This window comes from Aquila chrysaetos, chromosome 5 (assembly GCF_900496995.4).
Source record: "Aquila chrysaetos chrysaetos chromosome 5, bAquChr1.4, whole genome shotgun sequence".
NCBI classification, from domain to species: domain Eukaryota; kingdom Metazoa; phylum Chordata; class Aves; order Accipitriformes; family Accipitridae; genus Aquila; species Aquila chrysaetos.
Window position 1 is genome coordinate 44,613,929 of NC_044008.1, and position 21,178 is coordinate 44,635,106.

General features: G+C 36.6%; 2 protein-coding genes across 11 annotated transcripts in view; one reads left to right on the forward strand and one right to left on the reverse strand.

Annotated features, from left to right (window-relative positions):
* Nucleotides 1–21,178, reverse strand: part of TJP1 (tight junction protein 1) — a 200,086-nt gene that overhangs the window by 176,880 nt on the left and 2,028 nt on the right. For all 9 annotated transcript variants that reach the window (XM_030016326.2, XM_030016324.2, XM_030016323.2 and 6 more), the window contains exon 2: nucleotides 19,646–19,796. In XM_030016326.2, coding sequence (XP_029872186.1) covers nucleotides 19,646–19,796 — 151 coding nt within the window. The remainder of the gene's footprint in view (nucleotides 1–19,645; nucleotides 19,797–21,178) is intronic.
* The window catches only part of TARS3 (threonyl-tRNA synthetase 3), a 55,444-nt gene that overhangs the window by 9,558 nt on the left and 24,708 nt on the right, over nucleotides 1–21,178 (forward strand). For both annotated transcript variants that reach the window (XM_030016343.1, XM_030016344.1), the window contains one exon: nucleotides 11,186–11,301. The gene's annotated coding sequence lies outside the window, so the exon portion shown is untranslated. The remainder of the gene's footprint in view (nucleotides 1–11,185; nucleotides 11,302–21,178) is intronic.

A 21,178-nucleotide genomic window follows, 5' to 3' on the forward strand; every position in this document is an offset into this window, starting at 1 on the left:
CTACTTTTTGATTCTGTGAAAATTGCTCAATAATGTACAAAGGACAAATTTTGAAGATTAACTAAAAGAGCCATAAATAGAGATCTCTCCTGGCACCCTAAACATCTCTGCAAATCTGTTCATTTTATTGCAGTAGTGCAAACTCTTCCTCAGAACCATCTGCACCGCTACTGAGATTTGAAACCAGAACACACAAAAAAGACCATTGCTTAATGGATAATGAGCAAGGGCGCTCTTAAACCCACTGCATTTATCTTCAAGCCAACTGTCCAAGCAGCTAGAGCACATATTCATTGATCTTACTCCCAAGTGAAAGATACAAATTCTACAGAAGCTCAGAGCATTTCTCTGAAGAAAATTACCTGATTTCTCACACAAATCTAGTGTGATATTCCTCCTCCAAAACTTTGCCTGGACCTTAGTGACAAACAAATAGAATGAATAAAGCAGTGACCAGACACCAGAAAAAATAAATAGCAGTGAATATTCAAATGGAAATAATTAAATCAAGCTTCATATCTGCTCATGTAGCCAAAAGTGATGATGTTCCACTTATTGTGAGTGACCTCACGGTGTCTGAAGATACCCTTTTGCAGCACTGACAGTTTGAATGTGTACCAGAGTACACTGACACTAAAAGAAAACGCACAGATCCTTGTAGAAGACAGAAGACATAGTGTTTGTAGGAACAAAGCAAAAATACCAACACTTGCAAGTAGTCACTGCAAAACACATTCAGTCTCGTGATCTGTGCACATCATTGTGACAGCAGCAATAAATCACAAGCTCTGCAACTGTTTAGAGGGAGGTTTCCTCTGAACCTGAAGCCAAAGATTAAGGTGGGTCACATTGTATTGGATTCACTCCTTTCAATAGATAAGTTTCTGGTTATCTTATTATGCAAAGAAGATACATACCATCTGTCTTGGTCATTTATGGAATGTTATTACTGTGGTAGCTACACTGTGAATGGAACAGAAATAGGCTTTGCTCTTGCCTTCCTGTATTTTCATGTGAACACATCTTTAAGTAAACTATGTTATTTTTAAATGATATCTTGTACTGCAACTTCTGAAAGCATCTGTCTTAGCATTGTGCTGCATCTTTTATCTGATCCCATGATGTACTAAATACCTTCAGTTTCCACTGACTTTTGTAAATTTTGACAATGTAGTGCTATTCTACCAGAATAAAACTTTCAACTGACTTACACAACTTTGATCCCAGCAATTCCCATTGGGTGGAAAGCACACTAAAAAAATTATCCAGCATAGCAGCAGGATAGAGTTGTCCAGTAGCAAGGAAGAAAAGTTCTGTATAAGCACCCTGATGCTATTCTGGCTGCAAGGAATTTTATTCTTTTGATGGATTTAAAATCAGGATAGTACCAATGTCATTTCTCAGTTACTCTTCATCCTACTTGATGCAGACATCTGACATCTCCTGACAAATCTGATGCTCCAGAAGCTCAGCTTCTCTCTGGTGAATTATATTACAAATGCAACCAAATTCAAGGTCATAGCTAAGAATCTGAGTGAATACAATTAAATTAAATATAATGCATAGAATCTCATTCCCGTTTTTGTCGTCTTCAAATTTATACAAGCCTCTCTGAAGGAGTATAATGGTGAATAACACCAACTTTGAGACTGATGAATTTCGGGGGAGTGGGCTACAAGAGTTATCTGACCCTTGATAAAATCTTAACATTTAATTTGCATTTTCTTTGCCATAGGTCTTTTACAGTATGAAGAATGTCAGTTTGAGAGACACTGCTTTTCACTTTACAAATGCATAGTCATAGTACTGTACAAATAACGTTTACCTGTTAACACACCTAACATGCACCAGTGACAAACATTTCTGCTCTGATATATAACATTATTTAAAAATTATTCCACTTCTTCTAACCTACAGTACATACTCTTATCACCTTTTGTCTCAGTCTATGTTTCTCTGAATCTCATTAGCATGCTTTATTCTAGCAACCAGCTGTTTGCCCTGTGAACTCGATTGGTCTTCACTAGATGGGAGAAAAAGAAAGTATTTTCTGCTATTTTTTATCAAGACACCTCGAACACACATTCTTGTTCTTCACATATTCTCGGGCTAACGTTAAATAAAAAGAGGGTAGTAAGGAAATGACCCATGTAAAAGCCCTGTAGATTTTATCTTAGCTTCTTCTGCAGGCCCAATGTTGAAACATCTTGAGACATTTTCAGAGAGTTTGTTGCTAGCTTTTGATGTGCTTCCTTTTTTGATGCTTCCCCCTCCAATATCATAAGCTAAATTTTTCCTTGCAGTCTGTTGGAAGTGTTCTAGAAACAACAAAATTAATCTTCTGTCACCTACACAGAGTGACAATGCTATCTTCCATTTGTTTAGCAGCAGCGCTGAACTTACTCATAAATTGTGCTGTGCGTTTGACATACAGCCAACCACCAGAAGAAGCAAACTCACCCCTCCCCAGATATTATTCCTTCATTCTATAACTTCATTGTATTTACAAGACACTGCTAGTTACTGTGGTACATATAATTACTTTTAACCCAGAGAAAAGAGGAGTTCCATCACCTGGCTTGCACATGCCAATTTTCCATAATGTTATGAATAATTAATGGAAACACACATAATTGAGCTCTGTTTGTATGAATAAGGTTTACAGGTGGTTTATAAAGATACTGTTCCTTTTATCACGTTTGTTTGTAGAAGGAATACACATCCTCTTACCTATGTTTTGGTAATAACTATTGGTAAAGTTATAAGGAAATTCACATAAAGAATAGGAGAATGATATTAAAGGAATGAACAAACCCAAGAAATCAGACAATTTCAAAACTGAATTTAAATTATCCTCTTGTGCCTGCCTGCTGCATAGTGCCTTTATTTTTCTATGTCTCTTCTGATAATGATGCCATATTTGCTTGTGTAAAGTAGAGGAAGCCAATGGGCAAAAGCCATATGTTGAATATGTTTCAAAATGCTGCAGAGTGGGATAGATGCATATATAATCCAATTTTCCTTTATCGGATAACTATCATGTGTCTGTATGCTGTGTGTAGCAACAGATATCATAATATATAACATTCTCAGTTCCGTAACTGAGGAACACATCAAGCGAAAACCAACTGAGCCTAGTTCTAAAAGAGCTGCCTATATTTCTATGTAGCTGAATAGACAGAGGTTATTTGCAGGCAGTATTTACCATTACTTTGAGGGAGGGTTGGAGGAAGGCAAGGGAAAGATCTAGCCATGTTTAAATATCCTACAGGATTTCTTATGTCTTCCATGGGTTGATTAAAATCATGTGTTCCTGCTTGTTCCTTATCCTTTATCCCTTACAGAAGGAGCACACAGCAATAATTTGCAGCAAGATTTTTATGTAAGTGTCCCCCTTACATGGGTTTTATGCAGCAGGGAAACATATGGTTCTGAAAGAGCATTAATACCCAGGTACAGCTGGTCTTTGAAGATTTTAAGTGATCCAGATAAAAAGAATGATCAAATGCCTCCCAAGGGAGACTGTGGCTGTTCCGACACTGTTCTTTATCACAAGTGTAACACTTATTAGGGAGATGTCTATGGAGACCTAAGAATAGAATAGGATTGTATTGGCAAAAGAAAAATAGACATATAAGCAAATAAGACAAAAATAAAACCCTCAACCTGGCCAGCAATAGAGAACTTAATCACAGTCTACCAGTCTGGCAGCAAAGAAAAGCAAGCAAACTGATTAATTCATCTATTGTTATTAGTTAATGCAACAACCCAACATTTCTCCATGACAGCAATGTCTCTGTGCCAGGTTTTTATTATCCTGCGGCACTGGCACTCTTAAAAATTCTTATTACTCAGAGAGTTTACATTGATTTAAAACAGTTTTATTTGCTGTATATAAAGAGAGCTATCACAAAAAATTTAGTTTCAGACCTTAGGTGAGAATCAACCCTATTTTCTGTTTAAAAGACTCATTGGATTTAAAGACAAGTCACTTTTAAAGGAGAGATCTAAGGCGCCAGATTTATTTGAGGACCTGATCCCAAATAATGTTGCTCAATCTTTGTTTTTATCACAGAGAAGTATCACATAGCTCCAACCATACTTAATCAGGCTTCATTACTGGATACTCCAGAGTCCCAAACAGAAGTGCCAGAAGCTGAGACTAGACGCTGTCAGTAACTGCTCTTTTGCGGGGTGGAATTCCCCAAGGTGTATGTTCCCAGGAGAGAGTAGATTGCCAAAGGGATAGGGAATAAACTTGATATAGAGAATGTGAAATTCAGAACAGAAAGTTCACAAGAGAAGGTTTAGGAAACCTGGAAAATTTATGAAACTCCTATAGTTATATGACTGCAAGAGGTAGATTAAAGGAGCAGGAGAAAGTCAGAAGGAAAGATGCAAGAGAATTGTATAACTCAGAGCTCTGAGAAGAGGAACCTTTCAAAGTCTCTCTGAGATTGGTAGCAAATCCAAAGCTTACTGTTAATACAAACAAGAAAGCTAAACCACAGAATCAGAAGCCATGGGCCAAGTCTGGATAAATGGAAGTTTTATTTGGCAGAACTACTCAAGGTAAAAATCCCATTTCAGAAATAATCCACTATGCCATCTATAGTTACAACAGCAATGAAAATGAAGTTGCTAATACAAAATAAACATATAAACCCATCATTTTCTCTGAATTCTGCAGAAAGAATGTATGCAGCTAAGGTGAAAAATCTTGTCCTAGGGCTGCCACTGGATAACATGTCCCTAACTAGAAGGATTAGAACTACCATGACATAAGAAATCCTAAGCTAATTTGGAAGTAGAACAGCTGAAGAAAGGCTGTTCAACAGAAGTTGGAATTAGAGCGAGAGGTTAAATTGCTTCAGATTCTTTATATCTGTGCTGATATTGGTGCCAGATGTGAGAGTCTGGGTGAGATAACAATGTTTCCAAGCCACCAAATCTTTCATAAGCCAGGAAGTTTAGGAGGCAAGATCACAGATACTGTATCTAGGGGTATAATAAGAAAAAGTTCCTTTTATTCTTCTCATGTAATATAATTGCAAGAAAAAAAATCATATGGAGGGAGGTACAGCTTTTTTTTTTAATGAAGAGGCAAAATATATTAAGCACAAGTCAAAAGTTTCAATTATGGTAGTTATTTAAAGTAGCTAAAAGTTGCATCACAGATTTTTAACAAAATATATCCAAGGACTAAATAACAGAAATATACTTGACTAAGTAATTTCTCAAACCAAAACCAATAAGCTATGGTAAGCCTTAAGTAGGTCCAAGTTGTAGTCTTGTTCTATAATATCTGCATGAGTATTTTATAATGTTACAGGTTATTAAGCATGTTGATGTATAAAAATATGCAGAAAAGTTGGCTGCTTATAGATCATACAGCACAAAGAGATACTAGCTACATAACAAATTAGTAACAGCTGGATGATTTGGAACCAGAAGGCCTAACATGCCAGTACAGGGCAAATTTCACTCAGTTTACGAAACAAGACTACTTTACCTAGGGCAATAAAACAATGCCTCTAGACTGGATTTTGCAGAACCTGGGGCTCCCTTGTGAAACTGGGTGATAACTTAGGCATGACAAAGATGCCACAGGATCAGTGAGCCCAGCAGAGAAATTCTGCTGCCTGGAAAGATAGTGGCTTGAGAAATCCTGATAGCTTGAAGAGTTGAAACGAATAAAGGAATTAAACTTGAGGTTACAAAATTAAAAATGGAAGTCTGTGCTTCTATGCTTTAGTATGTCTTTATGAATATTTTGATTTCTTTAAGAAATAAACCTGTATTCTATCATCATTTATCTTTAGAAAGGTTTCATTGTATGAAGTGCTTAAGATTTTCTGCTTTTAGATTCTCTTTTAGCAGAGGGGTGGGTTTTTTTTCAGTGGAGAGACTCTTTAATGTCATATTTAAAAAGAAAATTTCTTGCTGTCTTTTGCTCTTTCCATTTGACAGCCATCATTGCTGAGTAATGCCCAGGGTCATACTTTTGAAAAGCAAATTCTTCCTTTGCAGCATTGCTGCAGGACCTATGGCAGAGCATATATCCAGAGGACTAGGCACTTATCCTTTTATAAGTTATAGGTTGAATTCTAAGGGATCTGTCTGGCTCAAGAGTTAGATGCAGATCAGTAAAGAAATATGAAAGGGAAAATGAGCAACTGTAGAAATGTTTTTAGGAATATATGCACATACATTCACACGTATATACAATTTTGGAGTATTAAGCAAGAAATGCACTATATGTGAGGTAATTTGTTCCACCAGAAAACGTACAGCAAGCTATTAGTCCAGGTCATTACTTCCTTGGACAAAACTCCAGACTGAGCCAAAATCTTCGCCAGAGAGTGCAGAGAGCTTCAACTGATGTCAAAATAGTTGACCCAAGGTATCAAAGATAAATTTATTCTGGATAAAAAGTCCTGAAATAATGCCTAGATAGCAGTTATTTTCCTAAGAGAATTTATTACCAGAACAAAACTTACTTGGAAAAAAAAAATCTTCTCACATCTCTTGGCAGAACATCAGATAATTTAGTAAAATACAATAATTTTCTCCTGCAACAAATTTCCACCCTTAAGAAATCTTAGTACAAAAAGTCACTAGCATTCAACTCATATTTAGTGACAAAATTGGACCAATGTCTCTAATGGGACACTTAGCATAAACATGGCATTGCAGAATGATTGTCCAGTTCATTCATTGCTAAATCCTGCTTCCACAAAATTAATAAATTCTATTAATTGCAAGGAAAGCAGAAGTGGGCCTTTAATCATGTGATGTTTCAAGAGATAATCCTTGTTAAAGAGTGGGTTTGTTACCACTTAAGGTGGCAGATTAACAAATCCTGACTTTGATGGTTACTATTTTTTCAGTCATACAGCAGGTCTTTACAAGGACCTTAAAATTTTCCCTATTTATAATTTGATTTCTACTCCCTAGTGTTCTTCCAGCATTTTAGTTCAACTGGTTTTATGGTTGTCCAACATAAAATATGACTAGGTGGTATATGACATGTTACCTCTGCAGTATATGAACATATTTTGATTTCTTCAGCACTGAGTCAGCATTCTGATGAGTTAGCATTTATATTCCCGACAGCTGTTTATTCCTCTCAATGTAATTTCAGAGATAAATGTCCAGAAGGGATTTGCTGCCCCAGATCTATCAGAAAACATATTTAAGATATTCTGTGGTATTTAAATCATAAAAAAAGTATTATTCAGTAATGCTAGGACAAAAAGTGTTTAATTTTTAACATTAAATAACTAATTTAAACCTTACTGTATTATTTTTAAATATAATGTGAAAAAGTCAAAGTATTTTTATTTTCTATGCAAAATCACATCAATGGTTTCTAGGGACGTTATAAATTTAAGAAACATACTGAAACTTCCAATCAGTATTTTTATTTTGCTTCTTTTATTTAGAGTTGAGAAAGTAGCCTTGAGAAGAAAATAAGAGATAGGAACCAGTACACATAAAGGACCAAACTGTTCCTGGAATAGCTGCTTGATTCTGTCTTACTAAAGCATGGGACTAGTTGGTACAGTGGAACATAAATCTTGATGGAAGGCAGAACCAGTAGGTGAGGATTCACTGCATGCTGACATTCTTCAGATAATGCTGTAGGGTTATTTTGGTAAATACGGTGTAGGCTACGGTCATTCATATGCCATCATTTTTTACCTACTTTTTTGTTTTTAGTCTTCTCGTAAAGCAGTGCAGATGCAGAGTAGCATAGATTTTATTTTCCTGTGCCAGCCCTATAGACTTTATAGGGTGCACTGCCTGTGTTACCACAGCTGCCTTATCTTTGGATTTTAGTAAGAGTAAACTCTTTCTAGAAGACATTTCTTCTGAACACTCTTCTGTTAGACATGGGTTTATAATATGGCAGGGAAATTAAAGTTACTGTTAGTAAGATTATAGAAGTGTGTGTTATCTGTGCAAAAATAAAATCCAGTTCTGAATTCCATTAAATTAATGATTTTGATCATGTCTGGTGGCAATGAATTCTACAGATTACTTATGATTTTGATAAAAGAATTAAAAATAATACGTAATTGCTCTGTTCTTCTCTATCCTTTCAAACTCCATTTTTTCTTGTCTTAGGACAAGAAGTAGAAAGGGATTCTTGATATAACTTCTCTAAAAGTTCAATTCATATCCTCTATTACTTACCTTTTGCCTTTTCCTACTCTCTAGTCTAAATCAAACAGTCCCTTTTTTCAAACTCAAGATAGAAAGATATCTTTGCTTATTAGAGTAATAATACATATTGCCTAGTAATTTTAATTTTATTACTGATTTTTTTATTCCTTCCTTTTTGGGATAGAGAAAAAAGAACGGTGAACAGTATTAGAGAGGAGGGTTTTCCAGTAGGTTCTTTCTGTACCCTAATATTTTGGCTGCTACAGACCACCAATCATCAGTTCTTACTGAGCTTTCTATATTACTGGCAAGTGCTTTTTTTTTTTCCTCCCATGGTAACTATAAATTTAGAAATAAAGATAATAGGCCAAATTAACTTGCAGGCAATTCCATTCATCTCAGTTATAACTGTGTCCATAAATGAACAGACAAACCAGTGAATAAAACCATCATGGTTACTACTCCAGTAAAGTAAGACTTTTAAAATACAAGCAGTACTTTTGATGATAAACTCTTTAATAAAACACCAAAACTTGAATGTTATTACCCTAGGACTTTTTTCCCAAATGCTTACTTACGTCAATAAATGAGGTTAAACAGGAGGTGAAAATCTTCATCCATATTTGCCATTAAAACTTAATGCAGACTTCATTGTGAAAAGACACTGTCTTGAATCTAAGCATTCAAGATCATTTATATGGCTGTGACATATGCACCATAAAGAAAAATGTTTAAGTAGAAGAAAATAATCTCTTTGATCTATTCATGAAAATTTATTTGCGCCATTTCTGTACAAGTGTTGCATTGCCAATGTAGACTAATGTATAGCTTTCTCAAAAATCATTAAATGAATCTTGAAATTGGACAGTGGTTACAAATTATTCAATCCCTTTTAAAATAAATTCATAATCCTGTCTCTGCATTTGTCAGTTTTCTTCTGGCTTTGTAAAACATCCTGAAGATTGCAGTGCCTGGACTGTAATTTTGTGTATGTGTGTTCAACATTCCACTTAGATTTAAAAATGTAGTGAAGAATGGGCATCAGGGTCAATATATTTGTATAAAAGGTATTCTAAGTTTAATACTTTGCTTTATTCCCAGATTTGTGGATAGTTCAATTTCTTATTTATAGCTCAGTCTTAAAAGATGTGAAAAAAAAAAGTAATTTGATTGATTGAAATGCTGCTTTAAGTGATTGTGTATATAGCGCTCTGCCTCTTGAGAATTCATTAGCTTGCACAGTAAACACCTACATATACTTTCACTGCAAGAACTCTAGAAACTTTGTGCTGAGATTCATATGACTATTCATGCAATATCCAACACAAAAGTTTCCAAAACACTGGACAATCTATATTGTGAATGATACCAAAAGCAACAACAATGATTTTTTTTTTTTCTCCCATAAACTGAGTATCTGTTTCTTGGTAATATTGTTACTAGTGTTATTTGTATGACTTCAGCGCCTGGAGTTCCCAGGTGAGACTGATAAATGTGTATTCTGACCTAGAAGAGTTTACAATCTAAGTATGTCTTTATGGAAGCATTGCTATGACAGAAAGGTCTAAATGATGTTATTACATATAGTTTAATACTTTTTTTCCTCAGTGTGCAAGCAGAGCATATGCCAACAGCACTCTTAGAAGAAATATTTTTATGGCAATTTTATGATTCACTGCTGTTGGGGTGGACCTGTAGCAAAGAATATGTAAATTTACAGAGAGGTAATCTAAGTACAGCCAAGTCTTAAGACAGAATGCTTCTGTGAGAAGTTTTTACTAAGATGCAGTCATTTTGTTATGATCTCTTACTCAAGGACTGGTTTAAATGTAAATTAAGTTATTGCAAGAATATATGCATATTCCAAGTGACTGATCAGCACAGTAACAGTGGGTATGCATACTACTAAATCCACCTCCTCTCACACATACCCATTCTCAAAACTGACACTTCCATTTTATTAATCTTTACCAAAAACCCCTCACTTTTGTAAGAGGAAACCATTATAGAAAGAAAGAGTCATCTTAAGATGAGACTACTGGCTGGCTGGCTGGCTGGCTGGCTGGACAGGCAGCTGTTCCCCTTGTCTGTATCTGGACTACTATAACAATGCAAAGTGTACCTGGGAAGCATACATAATGCAAAAAGGTTTTCTGGATAGTGAAGAGATGGCTTAATATGCATATAGTAGCCTCATCATAGCTCCCAGAGTATGGTATTTAGCTGGATTACTGCTGTACCCTGACTTTCTGATGGAAAGAACAACCTTTTGGGCATTCCTAGCCATGAACAGTCAAAAATAAGTTAGAGTAGTCTGAGGCTGCACTAATTAACTGTAGAAGCCAGAAATTAGGGAAATTCAAAGATCAGAAAAAATGTTTTCAAGGTCGAAAGCTACCTTCATCCTTTTTCTGGTTTTGTTGCAAGCAGAATCCAGGGAGAATAGATAACTGGGTTCTGGATATTTTGAGACATGGGATATTGTGTCAGGAAGCATGCATAATGCATTGCTATGGTAATGGTTACCACAGTTGGTATCTTTTATGGAAAAAAAAATTAAATTCTGTACAAGTGTAGTTAGCTTACATAAGCAACTGCTACTTTAGTCAGAAGTGCCTTTTAGTTATCTATAATATATTAGAACTTGACATATTTTACATTTTGTGTAGCAAAGGTAGCAGTTTACAGAAGTGACAATTTATATAGATGAAAATGCAGGTTATTACCCTGAGCTGAGCAGGCTACTAAAGAAACAGTCTTGTCTTTATTATGATTTACTATACTTACAATACAATTAACTACAGTATCTGATAACTTCTAATGTGCCACCAGTTGCAAGAAATTTCAGTAACAGACTGGAAAGTACTTTTAATGGTATTTCTAAAATGGAAATCTCCAAAATTACTTGGGAAAGACACTTGTTCTGACATCTTTATTTACTTTTCTCTTCTCATTCTTCATTTCTCTTCTATACTTCTTTCTACTACTGACTATAGCCATGGCTTACTTGTTCCAGGTTCCAAACTGAGAGGAGCAGCTTCCTGTCAAATAAGCCAATGCTACTGGATGAATTGACCTTGACATGACTGCTGTGATGCCAAAAGCCACAAGCTAACTGGTAACAATTGTTAGGTATGTCAACGCTAATTTTTATTGTTGATGCATATCATAAAAATATCAGGTGGTAAAGCAGCACAACAGCACAGTCCCTTGGTTCATCAAAATCTAATCCTCTTGAACCTCAGTAAACATTTGGGATCAGACATAATGTGAATAAAACATTTTCCGTATGCATATTACCTGCTGTATTAGCTCCAAATTTACAAAACATGTTTGTACTAAAAATACATGCAAAATTAGGGATGGCACCCTCACAGCAGTAATACTGGCAACGACATGGGCATGCCAAGTAGCAGATGTTTGGAGGAAGCCAGTCAAGGTTTTGTCTCAGTAATTGCTGGCAAGAAACGGCTGTTCCTGCTTTTCTTGATCCTTGATTGCATTGGCTCAATACATCCTCTCTTGCAGAATACCCTTTATGAGGAGGTGCATAATCCCTGAGAATTTTCTCTTATAGATTCTTCCCACATAAATTTCATCAGGAGAGCAGGATTTGTTTTCTATTTCCAATGCCACTCCGAATCATTCAGACATGGAGAAAAACATGACCATTCATGAAGGAGCTCTGTATTTCCATACCGAGCACGTCCTTAGAAGCTCTTTTGAGGACTAACTACTTCTCTAAATAATCCTTGGAAGTAGGAGAATGTGAGGTACAATAAGTGAGAGCACCAGGCTCCACTTTTTCCTTTCTTGTGCTGTTTTACAGAAATGCCTATCCTCCCAACTTCTTTCCCCAGACAAAACATAGGAGTTTGGGATGGGGAAGGAAGAAGAGTAGTATCATTTAAGCCTGTGAACCTACTTTCAGAACAAAGGGAATGAATTTGCACATAAAAAATTCCTCTGTACAGAATATGGGGTACAATCAATCCTGCTTTTTAAGAACACTGCATGGCATTGGCAGCACGGAAGGTTGACTGGCATGCTGCTTTACATTTCTACACAAGAGCTCCTACATTGGTAGTGTAAAGATGATTACAGATAAGAAATTACAATTATGTTTGAAGACTGTCATGTCTGGATTTCAGTGAGGATATTTCCTGTTCATAGTTCAAGGCATCTCATTAGACATGGGAATATTTCAGATTCCCTACACATTTGTTTAAATATTAAAAAGTTAATGAATCACAGCAACATGACAATCCTGCCTGATACAGCATGGACTGACTGTATTTACTAGGATTTAAAAGTGTGGTTTCTGTAAAGTGCTAGCTGGTGCATACTTGATACCTGTTCTAAGAGTACAGTGGCCCTCATTTCTGTCTTTGGATGGAGCCTCTGGTTACTCTGAACTGCCTGCTCAGTGGTTGGTTGATTTAATTCATCTTACGAATTACTCACCAACAAAAAATGAATGAACAGTGGCGTATATAAGGACCTTCTAATTGGGAGGACCTCCTTGTCAATGTCCTACTACCATTGGCAGCCTGGCCCGGCTTTTCACCATACCAGGAAGAGGGGGAAGCTTGACAAGGGGGATCCAGCTCACTGTAGGGCCATTTTCTGTTTCCTTATCCTGTTATGTCACTGAACAAAGCACAGCTAGGCAGGACCTAGCAGCTCCTTGGACACCTTTTAGAAGCTGGAGGTGCTGTCATGTTCCGTGTACTCTACTTCAGCCTAGTTTCCCATACTTGCATATCTGACCCTTTAATTCTCACCCTCTCCTTTTTTCATTTTTTATCTCCTTCCATAAGCTGTTTCTTATCCAGAATAAAGAGTTCCAGCCTGCACAATTATTTTCCATATGGAAACCATTCTGTCCTATGTGTTTGATCACCATTGCCTTCTCTGAATCATTTTCAGATCTAACGTAACATTTTCAAGATGCAAGCACCAGAACAGCACACGGTATTCCAGGTGTGAGCAAACTGTGGCATTTTATAGACTGGCATAATTATATTCCTGCTTTGTTCTTTTTTCCTTTCCTAACAATTCCAAACATTTACATTTTTGGACTGCTGCCACGCGCTGAGTTGATGTTTTTATGAAACTGTCTATCTGTCACAATTGCAAACTTTCACTTCTGAGTGGTAACAGTCAGCTCAGAGCTCATCAGTTTATTCTTAAAGCCAAGAATACTTTGGCCCACGTACATAATTTCACATTTATCTACACTGAATTTCCTCTGCCATTTTGTTACCCAGTCACTTAATCACTTAGTCTTAAGGCCCATCTACAGTTCTATGTATTCAGCCCTCACACTTCCTACCTTGAGTAGATGTGTATCCTCAGCAAGCTTTTCCACCTCACTGCTAAGACCTTTTTCCAATCAATTTTTGAGTTTGTTAAGAAGAATCAATCCCCTGCAGAATTCCACTGATGACTTCTCTCTGTACTGTCACTGTGCTCACATGGTTGAAGGTTTGGGAGGGACATGATTATGGTGCTGGGGAATGTGGTATTCAGCACGGGTCTATAGGGTGTTACAGAGCTGTGTGGTCCCCTATCTCAGACTTCATGCGTAAGAATCATTTGCCGTACTGTACTGTGCTCTGTCTCTTGCAATGGGATCCTGCATACTAGCTAGAGCTAATCGACCTGATCTGTGACTTCTGGTTCATCTGTGCCTGACACACTGGTCAGGAAGTGAGGGGATTATTTGGCATTTCCCAGCAGTGGAGGACTGTGCATTTTCTGCCAAGATTCTGCACTCACTGAAGTTCTCTTGAAAGGGATTTTTTCTATATGCAGTCTAGCCCTATGGCCTTTGTGTGTCATGTGATTTGACCCCCATGTTACATATCCCCCTTCATGTGGTCAGATACATGGAGTGTCACATGTAAGAAAGAATAAACTTCATAAGTCTAACTTCTAGGAGGAGGTAGGACACTAATAGTCTTTGCCAAAGGAATGCATCAGGACATAGAAAATATTTTAGAGCAAAAGAAGTTGAACAGTACACAGCCTCATGACCCAATAACATAGGACCCAATACAGCAGTTTAATGAGGAAACTGTATAAAAGAGGAGTAGAAAGTCTATGGAAATATGATTTGGTTTGATATATGCATGCAAAAAAAGGAACCATATATAATCTGTTGGAAGTGAGCGAGTATACCAGCAGCAGTTAGTAAAACAGATAAAACCTGAAACGTTTAAATGGCTATTGTTTTTTATTTGGTTTGGACTTCATGGGCTTGATTTACCACTACAGTGCACTGCATTTTGTTGTTTGCATACGGAAAGTGGGTATGAATGTTTCCAAGCCAGCAAGGAATCATCTCCAAATGCCTGAAGTGTGAACATTATCATATCTCCAGATTTGGGCATGTATTCTTCACTGGGTTGTTTGGATGCCATTTGTTCCTGTCTGGGGAGCACAGAGTCCAAAAGAGTATTGTGTTTACCAGAGGCAATGAAGGAAAGGCAGTATTTTGTCACTATGCCTTTGAAACATCATAGTTACATTTGTATTGGTTGATAAGGAACATAGACTCATTAAGTGTTATTAATGAATCAAGAAATGCTTCTAAACCTCTTATATGTATCCTCTATATTTGTGTGTGTGTGTGTGTATCGTGTCCAGGAAAACTGAGCAAACAAATCATCACTACTAAATGTTATGATATTGTTACAATTCTAAATAATCATTCACAGCAATAATTTCAAATAGGTAGCCGAGGAATTTTTTAACAACTGTGATGTAGTACCATCTAGTGGCCAAATTGAACAAGACTTTATCAGAGGCTGGTACCTTAAATTTTCAGTATTAACTACCACATGCTGCATACTTGCTGCTTGATTTTATTATTATTATGGTGCAGAAAACATCCTTCTACTATATGTAACTTACTGGATAACCTTGCAAATCTAAATATAACAAGGCTACTTATTGCCTGGCTTGTGCTCCCAGCTTCTTCTCAGGAAGCTTTTTGAATCCTGTGATTTTGATTGAGGACAGAAGACACTTGAAAAAATGTCTTTGCAGTTTTAAATCCAACATTGCTTTTTTGAGATTTTTTTGTCAATAACTATTTCACTGAGTATTCATTGCAAAGAAAAGTAACTTGTCTCTGTAAAGCAAAAAGTTTAAGGGAGTTCTGAGCTATTACTTTACAGATGGTATGGAAAATGAGAAAGGGCCAATTTACTACATTCATTCAATAAGCCTGATATTGTAACACCTTCTCAATCATCTTGTCTTGGTGTGAATTTACTTTTTGTAACTCAGTTTTTTTAATTGTTAGAAAACAAAATGCTGTAGTTACTTAGCCAGACCATAAGCTTTTCACCCTAACATACAGTATAGATAATCTAATGTTTATATGATGAAATAGTAAGAAGTTAAATAGAAACTTATATTTATAAGCATCAGATTGCCATCTTACAGAAAAACACAAGTAATTCTTTTGTGACTGCTAGACTACAGTGCCTTGTCAGGTAATTGGGTCTTTGTCCTCAACAGTGCTGAGATTAAGGCATGAATATAATTTTTTTGATTGTGCTCCCTGTGCCCTTACCGAGTTTCTGAAGGAACACTAAACACATGCCAGAATGCCATAAACATTCTAATTCCTAAATTAATAATGATGTTTAGAGGTGTCAGATGCCAGTATATGGCTGTCCAAATAAATTGTAAAAATCTGGTGCTGTGGCTTAGCTCTGCACTTCTTCCCGAGTAAATGCTGTTTACATGATTTGTACATATTATTTTTTGCTATCTAAAGCAAAGCAGTGACTGTCTCCTTTCCCACAGGGCTTATAATTAGCAGTGAAGTTTTGCCACACTTAAGCTATTTTTCCCAGTGCAAAATGTTGAATTTCAAATGTTGAAAACCGATTTATTTAAGAGCTGTAAAATAACAGTTCCAATAGATTCGGAAAGGTACATTCTACAATAGAACTGAGCCATTCCAAAATTTTAAACATAAGTGGGAGATCCATAAAGCAGACTTCAAATACAAATTAATTACATGCACTATAAAGCATGTAAACACACAAACCTAATCTATTTACATGAAAACGGAAGAGCTGCTAGCAAAAATCTCTTGCTGCTCACAGTGTGAAAATAGATGGCTTGTGTTGTAACAACTGCAAAAATAGTATCTGATTTTCACAGTTTGGATATTACTTATTCTGATAATTTATTTGACAGACATTGTGACACAATCTTTTCATAATACATGGGAAAGTAACACATATATGTACTAGTTCTCAATCAATAGGAGAATAAAAACTGTTGTTGGAGAAGGAAACAGAAAGCCTGAGGAAAATAATTAACTATTTTCTTTTACGTCATCTGCATGATTTTCACAGGGCCAGCATCAAATGTCCAGTGATGCTTGAGAGAGATAGGAAAGTAGCAAAAAAAGGAAAAGAAGTGTTGAAAGCAGTACTAATTAATTTGAGGTCATATTCAGGCAAGTACTGACCCAACCTATAATTCCATCCACTTGTCTAATAGAGATTGTCCTTTTTGGAGAGGGTGTTCTGGGAAAGAAGGTACAGAGAGAGCAATAAAGAGAACCAGGGACAACGTTTTCTGATCCAAAACCAGACCAAGAACATATCCTTAACACTGATTTGCAGAAGTCATGCGATATAGTACTTCTATCTGGCATCTTTGTGAGGGTGTTTGCAGATAAGCTGCTTGCCCTGTGAAATCCTAGACCAAATCACAATATGCAAACTCCAAACTTACTCAGTTTCACTTGTGTTAAAGATCACATTTTTATTTTATTAATCAGAAATGTTGGAGCTGTCTCAAGAGGGGAAATTGTGAAAGTAGAGCAGAGTATGTGAAAGTAGAGCAGAGTATCCTTATTAGGGCTCTCACCTGTAAATGAAAAATTGAGTGTGAATCCACACACCTTTTGCATCTTTAATTTTGTTTTCTGTTTGCCCAAGGTGCTTTACTGACTGAACTATGTAATGGCTATACTTGGTTGACTCTTAACTAACAGGATCATCTTAGTATTTAAAACTGAGGTGATTTTGCTCTTCCCAGACATGTAAAGTAACCACATATATATTCTAACATATCTATTCTGCAGTGATAAAGACTCTGATAACTTGTATAAACATAAATATAAAAACATAGCTTTACAATTGCTATGTAATTGTGTAATATCTATTATTGTCTGTATTATCAAAGTACTGTAGCTCACCGTGATGCTCCCACTAACATCGTCTGGAATTTTGTCATTTACTTCAGAGACAAGAAGTTCTTGTCTTTAGAGTGTCTATGTGTCTGACATTTTTCTATCATTGGAGAAAATACTCTACAAATGATTGAGAATATTTACAAATATTGGGAAAAGGGCAGTGAAGCTATTTTCCATTTTCTCTTTATGCTCCTCTCTTCTAACCACTGCTACGTATTTCTAGTTGTCTTTATGCACCCCGTGGCTGTGCCCTGTTGTATTTATGGATGGTACTTTCTGTCTCTGATTGGTTGCCTTGTTGATAGGGCCCCTGCAACTGTGGTTTGTAATGTGTGAATTTATGCAAGATACATGCGGGTGGCATATTTGCTTTGCTTCCAGCTATATTGTTTTCTTCAAAAGAGGGGTTGTCATTTTCACAAATTATTACAAGCGCTTGAGACTCTCTTCTCCACAAATACCGTGTTGATTGTGTAAGATTTTCTTTCTGGTGTTGGATGCAAGTGTGGCACTTAAAAAAAAAATAGCATAAGCCAGTTACCTATTATATTTTTTTTCTTGGATGGAGGAAATGAGTGTCAGCATACAACAGAAGGTGTGGAAAGATTGGCACTTTTTTAACCTCGTGTCAAGGTCTATTTTTTTTCCAGGACACTGGTGTTGAAGTAGATTGTGTGCTACTGCGCACCAGTTTGTCTTTTCATTGAGTTCTCTGTTCCCAGTAGAGGTGACTATTCCCTTCTTGCTGTGTGACTTCTGGGGCTACATCAACTTCCACACTTAACACTGATACACGGCGGAGAGAGTATAGCCCCATCATCTTTTTTTCTTCTTCCAGGGTATATGCAGGACTAATACACCATATGCTTTCTTATCAGGTGGAATGTATATAACAATCTTACAGCTGAGGCTACCTGAACCTGCAAATACGGATACTGTCATGTTTTATGATACCTGGTTGGTTTCTTTAGAGCTATCAAGGATTTCCAGCACAGACTGCCTTTAGGAAAGCTTTCATATTTGTCTACTACTTCCCTAATGTGGTTCTTTAGCTGCAGGCACTTCTTAATTGGTTTGGTTTTGTAAGTGAATTGTCTTGTGATGTTACAGGACCAGTGCTACAGTATTAATCTATTTAAAGCCAAATGGCACATATTCAGATTACGAACAATTGCAAGTCTCCTGGAACTCTTGTGAATGTATATGGAGAAAGGAGTTCTGACTGGGATTTCATTAGTTGTGGTTATAGATCAGCCCATACTGTACAATTTGTGCCCATACTGTATTGTATCAAGTGTCTTCATATTGTATTACCATTCCATGTTTCACTGTTACTACGGATGAACGTAACCTCTTATGACCACAGTTTTTTCAATCACGTCACAGTCATTAAGTTTTACTACACTTCTACAAGCTAGTGTAATCCAGTCCGTAGCTGAAACTTAACAAAACTAACCTAGACATGCAAAGGTATTAAGGCTTCATAATTTACTGTTTATATGCTACTGACACATCAAAACAGCAGTACAGCTTTTAACTACTTTTCAAGCATTTTTCTCAGAATCTAAGTTTCTATCTTAGCTGGACATATGTAAATCACCTACAGTATTTCTTAACAGCTAATGAGCTATTGAGAGCTCTAGTCCATTCTCAGCTAGATTCTTATTGAATTAAGCAAAGCATGATTCCAAACACACAACTGCAAATGCCTGAACTGAATACTATCTACATAAAATGCAGCATTATAGGACTTTCTGAAGTTTTGTTTGTGTCCCCTTTTTACATTCAAATGTCTGAAGCAGGGACTTAAAACCCAGTATCCCAGCATGTATCAAGTTACATGCTGTTCTTACACAGGTCTTTCTCAGTTTTATTCCTCTTAAAAGAAATAAAAATAACAGGAACTGTGATACTAACTTAGGTTGTCTCTCACATTCCAAGAAAGTTTGAGTAAAATGTACTTCTATGTATGTACTTAGTCCTTGAACACTGAAAACTAGCAGTGTCATCAATGCATTACATCACTACTGAATACCTGTAGTAAAGACCAGAGGTGACCCCCAGCACTCATCAGTATCAAAAGATGTTCATTATATAAAATAGAATCATAGTTTACAAATGCCAAGTAAAATGAGATGCAAATCAAAAACTTCTTTAAAGCATCAGTGGTGCACTTCACTTACATGGAAACTAAGTGACAGGAAATACTGTGATCATTAAAGACATCATGACACTGATAATTTTAACCTGTATTTGTTGAATGATTGATTCAGTTGTTCCTCAGCAGAAGGGCTTCCTTCTTGGTCACTCATCTGACAGGTTTCATGCAGCTCCATCTCTGATACAGCCCTCAGTTTTGTTTGCTCTGGTAATGCTGGGAAACGTCTGTGCATACAGTCTGGATAACAATAAAGAGATTTCTCTCATAGCTGATACATAGTTCAAAATAACACCTACAGTTTGATGTAATTCTGTCTGTGATGTTGCATTTGGGTAAGTGGCTATTTTAGGTAAACATAATTTCTTTTGACCTTTTATAGATAAAGTTGTTTCCATATTCATATGTCCAATAGACTTGAGAGGTACAGGTTAGACAATTTATAGGAATTTTGTAAGTAAACCTGAAATTCTTGCTCCATATAAACTCCTGCCTGGCCAATGAAGAATTGATTTCCTACTGTATCATCTGGGCAAGTAACAACCAAATGTTTCTCCCCATGGAGTCACTAGAGCTTTGCTTTATACTATAATGAGAATTTTAGAAGAGTAGAAGAATCAAGTCACTAGTGTCTTGCAGAATAAATACTGCTTATAACACTCCTTAAATTACTGTGGGTGTAATTCTTTGAAATAATGAGACAAAAGAGTTCAAAGTGGTCTTAAATCAACTGTGTGCAAGTGACAGTACATCATTCGATTGCCACATTTCACTAGCAGAGTTTACAGTTTTTGCAGTGAACTACATGAGTCCAGAGACTGAGTGACCTCTTGGAACCATGCCACATTTCCAGCACCTGTCAAATGATTCTTTCTGTAGGGCATGAAGACAATGGAAACACATTAAAATACCCATATCTGCCAACATGGGCAGGTCCAGAAAACAGAAATTGGCCCCTGCTGTACATGCAGCTGATCAATGACAGGGATTGATCTATTCTGTGTGCTCAGTCAGCCTGCCATAAAGAGTCTCTTTAACAAGTACAGTGGACAGGATGGCACACAACTACTATGGTAGCTGGGGGGTTGAAGCCACATAGCACAAGCATAGCAAGTTCTCATGGGGCATCTAGACAGTATTCCTTCCATTTTGATTCCTTTGTCCTATCAATCAGCTTCTATAGGGTAGAGAAGAAAATTATTTTAATGGAAATAATAAACAATGCTCTTTTTCATCATACCTTTCCGTGTACCTTGTAACAGGGTTTATCAAAATCAATCTATGAAAATCCACAATGCATGAAAATCCATAATGCATAATCCATTTAACTGAATCTGCAACATATGCGTGCATGAATTTACACAGATTATGTGCATGAATTAATGTGAATATATAGCATGTGTTTGTCTTTGCCTGCTATCCAGTAGATTATTATTAGCAATAACAGATTCTAAAACTAGCTTTGCACATTTCATGTATGCTACTGGGGGAGGGGAAGGAGAAAAGAGTGTAATAGTGGCTGAGCTAAGGCAGCCCGAGGCATTTTGCTGCCTACACAAGGCACAGACAGACAGAATGGATTGGGGACGCTGTTCCAACAGTATCCTTTACTCTTTTGGAAA